The sequence below is a fragment of the Manis pentadactyla genome, chromosome 5 (genome assembly GCF_030020395.1).
Source record: "Manis pentadactyla isolate mManPen7 chromosome 5, mManPen7.hap1, whole genome shotgun sequence".
Taxonomy (NCBI): domain Eukaryota; kingdom Metazoa; phylum Chordata; class Mammalia; order Pholidota; family Manidae; genus Manis; species Manis pentadactyla.
In genome coordinates, this window is record NC_080023.1 from 174,035,200 (window position 1) to 174,049,768 (window position 14,569).

The window sequence follows — 14,569 nt, forward strand, 5'->3', positions numbered from 1 at the left end:
CAGTTTCTAGTGAGAGGATAGGAACCAGGTTAACTTTTGTGATCATTGTATTTCTAAATATTTTTTTCTATTAGTAAAGGACTCAGCACAGTACTTGTTACATGGTGAACATTTAATGCACAGTTGCTTTTATTTATTACAATTCATGCTGTTATTGAAAGCATTCAGCAGAGTAGCACAAAATAAAGTTAATAACTCGTAGCTTACTGTATTTCTATTTATTACCTAGTCTATGTCACAGAGCATAGCTCACATCAATCACCCATTAACACTGTGTTTATACAACAAAGAGTACTTTGTTATTATTCAAAATCTCTAACAGTACCTGGCACAACAAAAGCAAGGGAAAAGTGGAAGTTTATTTTTACTTCTCATCGAGTAAGTCACTCAACACAACTGCTGGCCCCCATGGGCCCTGAGTAAATAATCTTTGCAACAAAGGTCCTCATTGCTGAGCGTCCCGAACCGGCCCCGCCTCTAGATCTGAGTGACGCCCGCCCCCCGCCCCCGCGGCAGGTTCCGCGCCTGCGCATTGGCTAGGGAGGGGCTATGCTCGCGCCCCTCCCCGCAGCCCTAGCGCGCGCAGGGCAGAGCCAGTCAGCCGGCTGCGTGCGTGCGTACGTCGCGGCGTGCGTGCGTGCCGTGCGCTCGCCGGGCACCACGGCCACGGCCTCGCCCTCCGCCCCTGCGCCTGCACCGCTTAGGCCGTCCCCCGCCCCCACCGCGCTCACCCTCTAGGCGACCCCCGCCCTAGCCCCAGGCCGGCTGCCCCACTTTCCAAATTTAAACGGGGCGCAGCATTAAGGCCTCCCGCCTCAGGTGACCTCTCAGGGGTCTCCCGGCAGAGGTGCCCCGCCGCTGAGGAACATGGCGAAGGTGGAGCAGGTCCTAAGCCTCGAGCCGCAGCACGAGCTCAAATTCCGAGGTAAGCCCGGAGGCCCGCCATCTTCGGCCGCGGGCCAGGCCCCCGCCCGCGTCACCCCCCGCCCTCCCCCCCGCGCTCGCGAGGGACCGGCTGGCGTGGCGGTGACGTCGCCCCCGCCCGCCCGGGGCCCCGCGGCCGGCACGCCTGCCCCGCGCCCCCGGAGGTGCGTGGAGCCCAGGCCTGCTCTCCGCCCGGCGCGGGGCTCGCCCTGGAGGCGCTCGACGAGTGGCCGCTTCTCTGTCGCTGCCGTCCGCCCTGGAGTGTGAGCACCGGCGGCTGCCTCTGCCTGGAAGGTCTTCCCTGCCCTCCGCAGGGTTGACCTGTTCAGGTCTTGGCCGGATGTCACCGCGTGGGGGCCTGCTCTGGTCCCCCACCCCCGCGTGGTCACCTGCAGTCACTCCCCGTCACGCCTCCGCTCCGTGGTTGGCACGGCACCCACCGGTACATAAAAGGACCATTTTACGCACTTGTTTACTGTTTCTGCACTAGAAGGGAAACTCCATGAGGACAGGACCTTGTCAATTCTCTGCTCCATGCCCAGCACACATTAGGAGCCTAATAAATATCTGTAGAACAGATGAATGAAAGGCACCTCCGCAGGAGTTCTGATGACGCGTGGCCCATCCGCCCTTCTGCTGGCTTCCTCACGCCCATTGCTTGCGTTTGTGCAGCTGCGGGGCTCCGTCGGTGTGGTGAGGTCCTTTTGCCCCCAGAGCAGCCTGAAAGGCGCCAGCGGAAGGTTAGTGTGCCACGTGTGTTTGTGGGAAGCCAGGACCCTTTGTAATGTGTACCTTTATTTATTTTTTGTCGTTCCCTCCCCCCTCCCTGTCCCCCTCCTCACCTTCTTCCCCAAAATATAAGTGCCATGGATTAAGAGGGACCTTACCTGATTTGCTCATTCCTTCTTTTTAAATATATTAACTATATGGTTGTGCTTGGCACTGGAGAGAGAGAACGAATGAGCAAGACAGACAAGTCCTTTGCTCTATTTAATAGAGCTATTACTTTTCATGAGGGGAGACAAGCTAGCAAACAGTATTACAGATAATGGAAAATGCTGGGAAGGACATGAAACAGTCTGAGGTGATGACAGACAGTGTACTTTAGATTGGACAGCCAGGTCACCACTGTATCGCCAGCACTTGGCCCACAGCTTGTGCTTAATAGATGTTTGTAGAATGAATGATGGCCAGAGGCACCCCAGTTTGTTTATATTAGCAGGAAGTATTACCCAGTTGTCAAATGGCACATTTGAACCCCAGCCTTAGAGCTCACACCCTTAATGATTATGTGGTCTGATCCCTGGGAGATACTCCACAATTGTGGCTGTCGCTTTGCCTCCCCAGTTAACAATCTGAAATGACTCCAAATGTATAAAGAAGCAAAACTTGCCAGTTAAAATGAAAACAAACAAATAAAAAACCCCAAAAAAACAAAAAATGGATTATAATTCTACGACAGGACTTTAGCTTGCGTGATGTTCTTACGGCCTTTCCCTAGAGGAGCCAGATTGGGAAGGGGATCCAAGTAGCTGAAGTGAATGTGGAGGGTGATGCTAAAATTCTCTACCCCTGAAGTGTGGTCTGACTTCTCCTGGGAATTGGCACATTTATTCATTTGGTCCACAAATATTTGCTTAGTGCCTGCTTCATGTGTCAGGTACCAGTGAAGATGAGTCACATCACATGTATCCCTCAAATCCCCCACCCCAGAATTTAAGCCTACAAAAGGGAGCAGAGGACAAAATCAACCAGGACAATGAAATAAATGATCTGAGGTAATCTAGAATGCCCAGAGAGTGCCAAGGAGGTCAACTCCTGAAAGAGATGTCATTAGAGCTGAGTTCAAAGGTCGAATGGAAGCAGGCCAAAATAAGTGAGTGGGGAGCATGTCTGGCAGAGGAAATTGCATGTATAGAGGCACAAAGGCTGAGATGACTGGGCTTCTTTGGGATTCCACAAGTTGTTCTGAATGACAGTAGCAAAGGGCATTTGCTGGGTTGGAAGACAGAATAGGAGATGAGGCTGGCCAGTAGACAGGAGTCAGATCTAAGGCCTTCTGTGCACAGAGGCTCCAGTGCCCAAGTTCAAGTTGCATTGCTTCTCAGCTATTCCTTCCTTGCTTGATCCCCTGCAACCGTAACATACACCCCATACCCAGTGCCTATACTCTCCTCTAATGTGATGTTATGGAAAGAGACAGTAATTTGAGAAAATCAAATTTTTGTCCTAGTTCTTTTCACTTACAGATGTTTGACTTTGGGCTGGGCTCTTCTCTCCCCAAAGCCTGGTGTCCCTCTTCAGTCCATGGGAATGGTGCTCATATCTACCTTGCCTCCTGAGAAGTTACAGTTTCAAAGGAGTCATGTTATGGCTATTTAGCAGCCTTGTAAATGCTCAATATTATAAGATTTTGGTGGTTGTATTTACACGACTGGTTTCATCATTTCAACTTCTTTACCTAAAAGGTATAGCAGAGAACAGTCTGGCCCTGGATTGCCCAGGTCAAAGCCACTGGGTATTTTGCTAGAGAAGTGGTCTAAGGAAGTTGTGGTGTCATATTGTTGAGGGCTGTTGGCTCATGATTTGAGAAGAGGCATCTGCAGGCATGTGTAAACCACTTTATGAGATTGTTTTAAACTGAGCACTAAGACAATGAAATTAGAGGCTCAGTATGCTGGCTTGCTGTATAGAGATCATTCATTTCAGGATGAGAACGAACTGGCACATTTAACTCATCTCTTCCAAGTTACTCAGGGTGATGACTGATTTTGGATGGTTTACTTAGGTGAATCAAACTTGTAAGCTAACTTTGCTTAAGAAGGCAATTAAATGCCTGAAATAATGCAACTGTCTTATCATCTAAAGGAAAAAAATAAATAAGCTTTTAAAGGAAGTAAACAATCTTTTAAGTGCAGCCTACATTGATATGGGATTGTATATTGGGTTATTTTTCATGTTGGGCATTTTGTGTGAAGTTAAGGATGTTACAGAGGAAAAGAACACAGACTTACATGCCTTGTGTCTGGTATCAGTGAGAGACCGCTGGCCCCTCAAAGAAGCATGACTCCTTGACAGTTGCTATGGCAAAATAGTAGAAGCTCTTTTGGGGACCTTTCTGAAAGAGTTAAGGGCTTCTGGAAACCTGTGAAATGTATACTTTGTATATCCCCCTGTCTGTTGATCTCACTTCTTCTTAGTCCTAATCCTTCTTTCCATCTCCTTACTCCCAAGTCTCACTTTTGCCCGGCTCATAGAGACCTTTCTGAATGAGTCACTTTCAGGACATTTTGTATCTCTATTTTTTTTTTTCCTTTGTCCCTTCCCTTCCATCAATTCCATCCATGGTAAATAATATGTCTTGTCCTTTGTGGTCATTGTCCAAGACTCTTAATCCTTCTTCACATCCTAGCACACCACGCCCCAGTGTGCACCCCCCCACCCCCATCGCCCCATACCTTGATACTGTTACATGAGAATGGTCTGTTAACTGTCCTCATGAGCTGTTTGGTTAAAGTTTAAACTTATCGTGGACCCATTTACCATTGCTTTATTCTGACACTGAACCATTGGCCTTCAGTAAGTCTCAGACAGCCCAGCTGGTCAGTAGGGTTATCAGGTGGAACAGCACAAAAGCATTGGTTATGGTTGATTACCCTTTGGGGAGAAAAAAGCAACTGTTGATGGTAGATAGGTTAGGGACACTACTTTTGTGTAAGGCATGCTTAGATTGTTGGCTTACCAGCTTAAGTTAATGTGTAGTTTGATATTGTTTAGGAAGTTAAAAACTATAAAACCTGTAGATACAGTCAGTTCAAAAAGTAGTTATCTCTCAGGTCCTAAGTACAGCATGAGTTCTTTAGTTTTAGTATAGCACTGATTTCCTTAGCATTTCGTGATCATAAAGAGCAGTCTGTTTTCTTTTTTAATTTTGTTATCATTAGTCTACAATTACATGAAGAACATTTTGTTTACTAGGGTCCCCCCTTCACCAAGTCCCCCCCACAAACCCCATTACAGTCACTGTCCATCAGCGTAGTAAGATGTTGTAGAATCACTACTTGTCTTCCCTGTGTTGCACAGCCCTCCCCATTCCTCCCCCCCACATTATATATGCTAATCGTAATACCCCCTTTCTTCTTCCCTGCCCTTATCCCTACCTTCCCTCCCATTCTCCCCAGTCCCTTTCCCTTTGGTAACTGTTAGTCCAAAGGTTCTGTGAGTTCTGTGATTCTGCTGCTGTTTTGTTCCTTCAGTTTTTCTTTGTTCTTATACTCCACGTATGAGTGAAATCATTTGGTATTTGTCTTTCTCTGCTTGGATTATTTCACTGAGCATAATACCCTCTAGCTCCATCCATGTTGTTGCAAATGGTAGGATTTGTTTTCTTCTTATGGCTGAATAATATTCCATTGTGTATATGTACCACATCTTCTTTATCCATTCATTTACTGATGGACACTTAGGTTGCTTCCATTTCTTGGCTATTGTAAATAGTGCTGCAATAAACATAGGGGTGCATCTGTCTTTTTCAAACTGGGCTGCTGCATTCTTGGGGTAAATTCCTAGAAGTGGAATTCCTGGGTCAAATGGTAAGTCTGTTTTGAGCATTTTGATGTACCTCCATACTGCTTTCCACAATGGTTGAACTAACTTACATTCCCACCAGCAGTGTAGGAGGGTTCCCCTTTCTCCACAGCCTCGCCAACATTTGTTGTTGTTTGTCTTTTGGATGAAGAGCAGTCTGTTTTAACAGTACAACAACATGTCGTCAGTGTGCTTAAGTTCATTCTTTATAGTAGTGTTTTAAAGCCATCCTGAGTAGATTATCTTAATTCATTTAATCATTAACCAGCTTGCTCATCAGAAGCAAGTGGTGTTAAACTTACTAAGCTTTAATCAAACTTAAAATTTTCGTAGATTGTGCTATTTACTTCTGAGTTTTTGTTCCTGAAGAAAAATGTGAACTAGAAGTTAACTTTTATCCACTTGTTTACTTCCTTTCTTCACAGTTAATGCCTTTGGGGGGAAAATGGATAGTTCTTGGCCATGTGCTTATATTTGGAAAATGGTAATAGTTTCCTAATGTGTGTGGATGTAACATGAGTCATAGTTATCTTCATAATTACCTGGTAGCTTTGCATCCAAGTGTGGGTTTATTAAAATAATTAGTCTGAATTGATGCTTATTAAAGAGATGAACTCTTAAAGATTAACATATCTTTTAGTTATTAAAATTATATAGCATCTTTCCTTCCAATGCTGAAAGCAAAACTCTTGAGAACTTTGACCCTGCAATATTATCACTAAGTAGTTGAAAATTAGGGGAAATTGAAGGGAGTTATCACTGGAATACTACTCTTAGGCTCAGTTTTTAGAACCCGAAACTTGAATTTTTACATAAGGAATTATCTTCAAGGTTACATGAGACATCCCCCATTTGTATTTGAAAAATTTGCCACCTAAAGGATGACCATGATTCAGAGCAGCTTTCAGCAAAATGACAAGAAAGACGAACACAGAGAGTGTTGAGTTCCATTAGTCAAGACAAGGTTGCTGTAGAGTGTCTCTCATAAAATAAAATAAAAGCCTTCTGCTCAGTTACTTTGCAGTGGGGATTCTGTTAAAAACAAAGTTGCATTATAGTTTCCAGATTCTCCCTCACTTTCTCTCATTTTGGGCCCTTTTCAGGCTGTCGTCAGCGTAGCATATTGAGGATCTCTTTGGTCTGTGCTCAGTGGGTATGTGCATTCTTTGAAATTTTTACCTGACATACCTGGGTTGCTGGCTTTACAAAAACAAAAGAGTGTTTAAAGAGCTTTGTTACGGAAATAAAGTTACTGAACTTGACAGTCATTTTAAGATTATTAAAAAAAAAAATCAATGTGGCAAAATAGTATCTCTAGAATATCTGTTTTTCAGAATAGATACAATACCTTAATGTGCTATAAGGCTTCTCCCCCTTGTATGGAAAAAAAATATTATGGAAGCACTTTCTTTTAATAACATTTTAGCATTAATTGAACAAAACTGTAAAGCCATAGAACTATCATCCTAGAGTGTTCTTTCGTTCTTTCAGAAGGGTTATCAGTTTTTGACTAGCAGGTTAGTATTTATCCTCATTTATGCAAAGTAACTTCTCCAGTGAGGCTTTTGGTTTGAGTATGTTGTCGCATCTGTAGTCTTACTGGTGGGTGCACATTCCTACAGATACCTGTAATGTGTTTCAACTAGTATACAGTTGGCATTTCAGTAGGCTCCTATAACCTTAATTTACCTGGGATGAGGGATTAGGGAAATAAATACTCCTGGAGAGAGGTAGAGAGACTGTTGTTTGTCTTTTGGATTGTACTTTAGGGCAGTGCGTGGACCACTGGACCATTTACCTGGATTTGAATTGCTTATGATATGGCTTGGAACCTTTACTATCCAAATTCCTTGGATTGTCTTTGTGGCTGGAGGGTGCTCAGAAAATGGAGAATAGAAAACTGAAAGTAGGGTGCTAGGAGCAGAGAGCATATTTGCAAGGGACAAAGGGGTGGAGCCTCCTCGCCCGTCCCCACAGTGTGTTGGTTCTGAGGTTAAGAGCGGTGGTCTTAGTGGTGCTGAAGTTGATGATGTATGTGAGGGGAAAGAAAAAGGTAGGGGAAGAATAAACATTTCTAGAAGATAAATACTTAATTTCCAGAAGACAGTCCAGAAGATACACAGTCTAGGAACTATGGCAGATATTTTATGTACTTTATCTTCTTCTTTTATCTATGTCGCAATTCTGAGGTAAGACTTAGTGGTGAGGTAGCCTTCCTTCTGGGTGAGGCCATGATGGTAAGTGGTGGTGCGGGGATTTAACCCGGGTTTATCTAGCCCCGAAGCCATCTCACTGTGAGCTCTCTAGAGTGAACTCAGAAAGGGGTTCATTTTGGGGGGAGGGAAGCAGAGGATTTATAACCATTAAGGAAATGTTAGTAGCTATCAGGATAGTTTCTTAAGAATATTAAGAATTATTTTCTGGAATTTTTAAGTTTATACTGATGACTTCAAAACATTCTTTGATTTACCTTGTGAATATCTGCTTTTTATATCAGATTCTGAAAGTGTTTAATTATTCTGTATATTTAGTAGACATTAACTTTCAAGTAATTTGTAATTCTGCTGTTGAGTCTTTTGAAAGTAAGATGAAACTTGTGTGTGGTAGAGATTTCCTAGGCCTGCAGATTTGTGAAGTGGGCATTAGAGAAGTTGGAAAGGGTGCTTATTAAGATAGGGATATCTAAAATAAATGGCCTGTGCAGGTCCTACCTTGGATTTTATTTGCAGTGGGGCTACAGAGCCTTGAGTCCTGAGTGCCCCTGACAGGCCAGTGTTTGAGGCAGAGAAACAAATAAGGATGAGTTAATATATAACTAGAGATTTCTCAAATGTTGAAAGAGAGAAACTCAAGGTGAGTAATAAAACGTGCTGTTTTCTTCTGTATGAGTTATACTTTGGGACGGCATTTCCCCAAATGCTGACATCCAAGCATATGAATCAGATTGGAGAAGGTTTAGAGGTGTACATGGGTATGATGACTGTGTAGAGTTGGGAATATTTTGGGTGTTTTGCTTCTCCACAACTCATCCTTTGAGGTTTTCTTCATGAACAGAGGATCCCATCTTGTATGGTGGAATGTAACGTGACTGTGATTCAGGGTTGGTTCGGTCAACACCTACTGGAAGCTTTCTGTGGGCCAGGCCCTGGGCTGGGGACTGGGGAGGAGTCCTGGCCCTTAAAGTGTCCAACCTCTAGGTGGTGGAGGCAGAGAGGAGAATATGGAGACAGGACACTTAGACTGTCCCTCATTATGAGTTCTGATTGTGTCATTCATTCATTAGTGTTGAAAATTACGTGCTAATATGATCACTCTGCCTTCCCTTCTACCACTCTACTCCTTGTGCCAGAGTCCTGTATTTCCTCAATGTCTGTCATCACAGACAATGCAGATTAATTTGGTACTGTTTGAGTCTTTTAACTACATCATTCGACATTTACTGTATAGTAGAAAAAAGGGAAGGAAAAGAAGGGTTCCTACCTGAGAAGTCAGTATTATCATCATCTCCATTTTAGAAATGAAAGAACCTAGGCCCCCGGCTAGGCCAAGGTGTAATTTGTACCTAGGTCTTTCAGCCTTTAAATTAGCTTATGTGCTTTGCATTACAAAGGGAGGCTTCTGTTCCTGTCCTTGCTGTCATTTAGAGGCACTCAGCTAATCTTCCCAGCTTTGATTTCCTCCTTGGTTGCCTGAGGAAACTTGAATTCAGTGCCTTTTGGTGTTCCTTCCAGCTCTAACCTTGAGCATGTGAGATTAAAGTTTATTTTGGCTGAAGAAGAAAGATGGAGAGGGCAGAAACTGGCTTTATTTCCCATATTTCCCACCAGTGCTTTGCTTGAGTAGGCTCCTGAATATTAATGAATCTTCTTGTTCCTGTTTAAAATCTCAGTATTCTGTTAACCTTTCCTGAGTGTTCTTGGAGATATTCTCATCCAGTTTTTCTGCTTTGCCTCCAGTTGTACAAATTGTATATCACTTGCATTTTTTGTTTATGTGTTAATTTCCATGTGCTCCATTTTCTCACTGCTTTGTTGTCTTTGCTAGAATTCAAGCTCCTGTAGGTTTTGTTTCTTTAGTTTTTCCTCGTAGTGACTAATAGAATATATTCCCCTCTTACCATTGTTTTCTTCTCCTAGTATCCCAAGAAGGGATACAACCCTGGATTTGGTCATCTCTTCAGAGTTTGGTATGCCCATTTGAAGGAGAAGAGTGCACAAGAAAAGAGGGACTGCTGAAAAAAACCCAAAGGTTTGTCCTTGTGGAGGCTTATTTGGATTCTTGTTCTGTTGGTGGAATTGATTTGCTGGCATATAAATGTATCCTGTGGACTGCTCTGAAAATCTAAATCCGTGCTTTCTGACCTTTTTAAAGTCAGACACAGCTTTACTAATTGGATGAAGGAAAGCCATGAATCACTCTTAGAGGATCTGCGGGCGCACTCACTGGAAACTTCTCTCATAATTTGGGGACAGGAGGATCACAGTCCACTGCAGTGCCGAGCTGACCTCTCATCTCCCTCTGAGAGTGACAGAGGTGGAAGAAGCATGAGTAGCCATCTAGGGAAACCCAGAGAAAACCTGGTCAGTTTATTTGGGTCATTTCATTGTTATCACTGTCTTTTAAATGAAGGCGTTTGTTGCCTTTCCCTTCCAAAGCAGGATTTCTTTACATATGTAGCACTGAGCACAGTGCTCGACTATTAGTCAGTCTTCAGTAAACATCCGAGTGTTGTCTCTCCGCCTTTAAGAAAGGATAGATAAATGCTTTCTCAGTCCTGCTTGCCCTCCCTCCACTTTCTTATCCCAGCAAGCTTCCGGAAATAGTAATCTTGGTCTCCATTTTCTCACCACCCAGTCACCCCTGAAGTCATTGCCCAGGAACTTAGTTACTGCCTTGCTACCACATCAGTTGTTGCACTGTACTCCTTACCTTTCGGGTACTCTCTGTAACGATTTGCTACTTGACACACTTTCACCTCCTTGACACTTTCTTTGGGCTTTCTTCCTCCCGTTTGGCTACTTGCTCCACGCAGGGAGTCCTCTTGATCATGCTGAGGGGTATGGGTTTTCCTTCTTCCCCTCTTCTTTTTCCTCTTCTCTCTGTTTTTCTCCCTACTTCCCTCTTCTGTCAGTACCCTTGGCTTCTGACATCACTTACAGATGACCCCAGGCCAACCCAAGCCCATATGGGCCATAGCAGCTCAAGTGTAGCAAGCCCCAGACTACAGTCTCCATCACTTCCTTTTCCTCTTTCTCCACATTTCTTCTTTCTGTGTTTATGTCCTTGAATGGTACCCACATCCACACAGCTGACTAACCCGGAGACTTGGAAAACCCATGACCCAAATCTGCCCCGTTTCCTTGTCCCCAAAATGACAGTGGCTGCTTCATCTTTCCCCTGGATGACCGTGTAATAGCCTTTTAACCGGTCTTCCTGTCTGAGGCCTCTCTCTTCTCTCCATGCTGACGACACTTCCAAATATGCAAATCTGAGCTTATTTCTTGCTTAAAATCATAACTTACCTCCCCATTGCCAAAAGGTTTGTGGAAAATGGTTTGTGCCTGTCACCCTTGGTCTGCCCTGCATCATCCTTCCTCATGCTTATGCTCTGGCCTGTCCTTCTTCTTTGGGCTTTTGCCTGGGTGGTTGTGCATGTGCTGCTTCCACCATTCAGAGTGAGTTCGTTCTTCCTCCTGTGCCACTGCCTGCCCGCCACATAGCTTCAAGGCTCAGCACGGTCTCACATCCTTGAGATCACCTTCCTGACATTCTCCCCGCTCACACTGCGCCTGTCTCTGAGCTCCCACACTTAGCACAGTGCGGTGTATTTGTTACTTCTTTCACTTTAATCAACAAGACCTTTGCCGTTTTTGGAATGTGTCTTTTATCCCTGGATATCAGTGCCTAGCATGATGCATGGCACGTGGAAGGGTCTCTGGGAGTTAATGGTGTCTGGGTCTAAGAATGCTGAAAAAGGAGAGAAGGGGAAGAGAAGAAAACCATGTGTGGTAAGGAATGGTGAGACCCCTCGGTAGGGCCTGCTGTGTGCCGCTGATTGACATGGACACAGTACATTTCACTCAAAATATTTGAGTATTTTCTACCTGGTGCTGATCACTTCTTTTCTCTACAAACTTAGGTATTCACTCATCCTCCCTTATTTGAAACGCAGGACAACCTCCTTACCTAGTGTTCTTTATTGTATTCCTTTCCCACCATGTTGGTATCTTGCTCCATTGGTCAGCTGCTCTGTTTCTGGTGTCTCACATTTCTTTTCTATTTGATTTCTTCCCACTGCCTACAAATATGCTTGTTTCCTCTTCCCAAAAAGAAACTGCATTCCTCCAGATCTTCCCTTACTTAAGTAAATGCCCAGTCTTCCATCACAACTGAAATTTTAAAGCAATGAATCTCATTTACTGGTTTACATCTTCACTCTCACTGGTTTTCAACCTTTCCCCTTCACTGGAATCCTTTGCAGTTTAGCAGGTTTCTCTGTGGCATCTGTCTTTGACTTTTCTGGTGAACTGCCTACTGCTTTATCATCTCTTTCACTGGATGTTGACATTTCTCAGGCCTCTGTCCTCAGTCTTCTCCATTTAGCCATTCTCTGTATGTTATCTCATGAATAATGTCTTCAGCTCTCTCTTCTACACAGAAAACTTACAAATCTGTATCTCCAAGCAGATCTTGTGATGTCTTGGCTTTCTGCCTACTGGACATTCCTGCCTGTCTGGTTGTCATGAAAGCACTTAAGACTCAACATATTCCACATTGCATTCATGATTTATCCACTCATTCCCATTGAATGTGCCTTCCATGTCTTGGAAATGGCCCTCACACCCCATAAGGCTAAGCCAGAAATCCTAAACTCTTCCTTCACTCGCCCTCCTTCCACACCTCTTACATGCATTCAGTCCATTTCAATCAGCAACATCTCCTGTACCCTTTTGCTTTTTTTGTCCCCAGTGCCATAGCGTCAGTATAGGCTCTCTCCTTTTGGGCTTATTGCCCTGGGTTCTAATTCTAAGTTTCTAATTTTTCTATTTCCCCTACCCTTCAAATTATCCTGTATACCATTTTTCAGAGCCATTTTTCTAAAATTGAAATTTGATCATGTTCTTTCTTTATTTTAAAAGTTTGGCTCCCCCAGGCTTCACGGGATAGTGCTTGAGATTCTTAGGTCAACATCAAAGCCTTTCAAAATCAGGGCACACATTTTTTTAAAAAAAACAATCTTAGCTTTTATTTTCCATTTTTCACAAATACAGTATTTTCAAGCTATTTAGAATAGTGAACACTCAGACACACACATGCAGATATGCATTAGTTACATAGTTACAGATCCTCTTATCTCTGGTTTATACTGGATGCTGATTGCAGCAGTGAGTGCTTTTCAGAGCCCCTGATCAGAAAGTGGAATCCCATTTTCCTTCCTCATGCCTACCTCCCTAGAACAATTTTTAATATTGTTTCTTCTATTTCCTCATGTAGAGCTCAGTGCCACACTTGTGTAGACAGGGTTAAGGCAGTTAGTTTTTACGATTTATTTTTACTTAAACTGTATGGTTTGGAAAAGCATGAGCAGATATGATTCCCCCCGTTTCTCAGCTTCGTTCACTTCCCTCACACCCCTTCTGCTCTAACCATATGGTGTCCCCTGTAAAGGCCCCTTGCTTGTTGACCACACCACACTGTGCTTTGACCAGGCTTTTCCTACAGCTCAGAATGTACGTTTCTTCATCTTTTCAAATTCCAGGACTTCCATCAGTGTTCAGCTCCCCACCCTCCTGTGCAGTATTCAGTGCACTGGGGTGCTGCATACAACCCATACAACCCAGCAGTTAGATGTGGGCTCTGGGGTCAAACTGCTTGGGTGTGAATTCTGGATCTGCTCCCTCAAGGTCACATGGCCTTGGATAAAGTAACTTCTCTGTGCCTCAGATTCTGCACTATGGCATGTTAGGACTAAATGAATGAATGCATGTAATGTGCTTAGAACAGACCTGGTACTCTTAAATGTTAACTAATGTCACTATCACTTGACAATTTTTTCCTCAAGATACATCATTTCTGAGCAGCATCAATCCCAGAGATTCCTTTTCATTAGTTCTGGATGGAGCTAAAATGATTCTCCAAGTATATTTACTCTGTCTTCCCAGGGTTCTGGGCAGGAGCAATGTCATCTCTCTGGTTTGAGGGCCTACCCTGGTATCTAGACCATTTATTTATCAGTTATTTATTGAATGCTTGCCATGTGGCAAGTGCTGTTCTGGATACTTGAGAGACTAAGATGAAAAAAACTGACAAAACCTTTGCCTTATGGAACTCATCTTCTAGTGGAGAAGATGGGCACTAAATAAAAAATAGGGAATATAAATAGGAAATATGGTGCCAGATATTGGTAGCCTGCTAAATGGGGGAGGTGGAGGTGGGGCACAGGATAAAGGGGTTTGGCAGAAGGTTCTGTTTTTAAAGAGAGTAATTGGAAAAGGCTGTGTCCCTGAGAAGGTGATATTTGAACTGAGGCCTTTATCAATTGAGTGTGCAAGCTGTGCACACATTTTGGGGAAGAGTGTTCAGACAGAGGGAAGGGCAAGTGCAGGACCCCAAGGTGGCGAAAAACTTGGTGTGTCCATATGCCTGCAGTGGAGCGATGGAATAGCACAGTAGGAAATGGGCTAGGGAGGGAGGAGGAGCCTTCCTAGTAGGAAGGCTGTAGGAGGGACTCGGGATTTTGTTGTGAGATGGGAAGCCATGGAGGATTCTGAGCAGAAGTCTATTTTTAAAATACCACGGCTGTTGTGTGGAGAGCAGGGTTTGGGTGATGTGTGGGGGGTGGTATGCGTGGAAGCCAATAGGCCACTACAGTAGTCCAGGCCTGGGGTCCAGGAGACTGTGGTGTGGACCAGGGCAGTGGCACTGGAGGGAATGTGGTAAGAAGCTCTCTGTTCCAAGTCTACTCTGAAGGTGGAGATGGCAGAACTTGCTGGTGGGTTAAATGTGGAGTGGGAGAGGAAGAGGGTTGACTAATGTGACTGGTTTTGGTCTAACCATT

At 44.0% G+C, this 14,569-nt stretch overlaps 1 protein-coding gene across 1 annotated transcript in view; it reads left to right on the top strand.

Moving 5' to 3' along the window:
* Positions 1-626: 626 nt before the first annotated feature.
* VAPB (VAMP associated protein B and C) overlaps positions 627-14,569 on the top strand; it is a 58,054-nt gene continuing 44,111 nt past the window's right edge. The window contains exon 1 of the mRNA XM_036901886.2: positions 627-925. Coding sequence (XP_036757781.1) covers positions 868-925 — 58 coding nt within the window. The 5' untranslated portion in view covers positions 627-867. The remainder of the gene's footprint in view (positions 926-14,569) is intronic.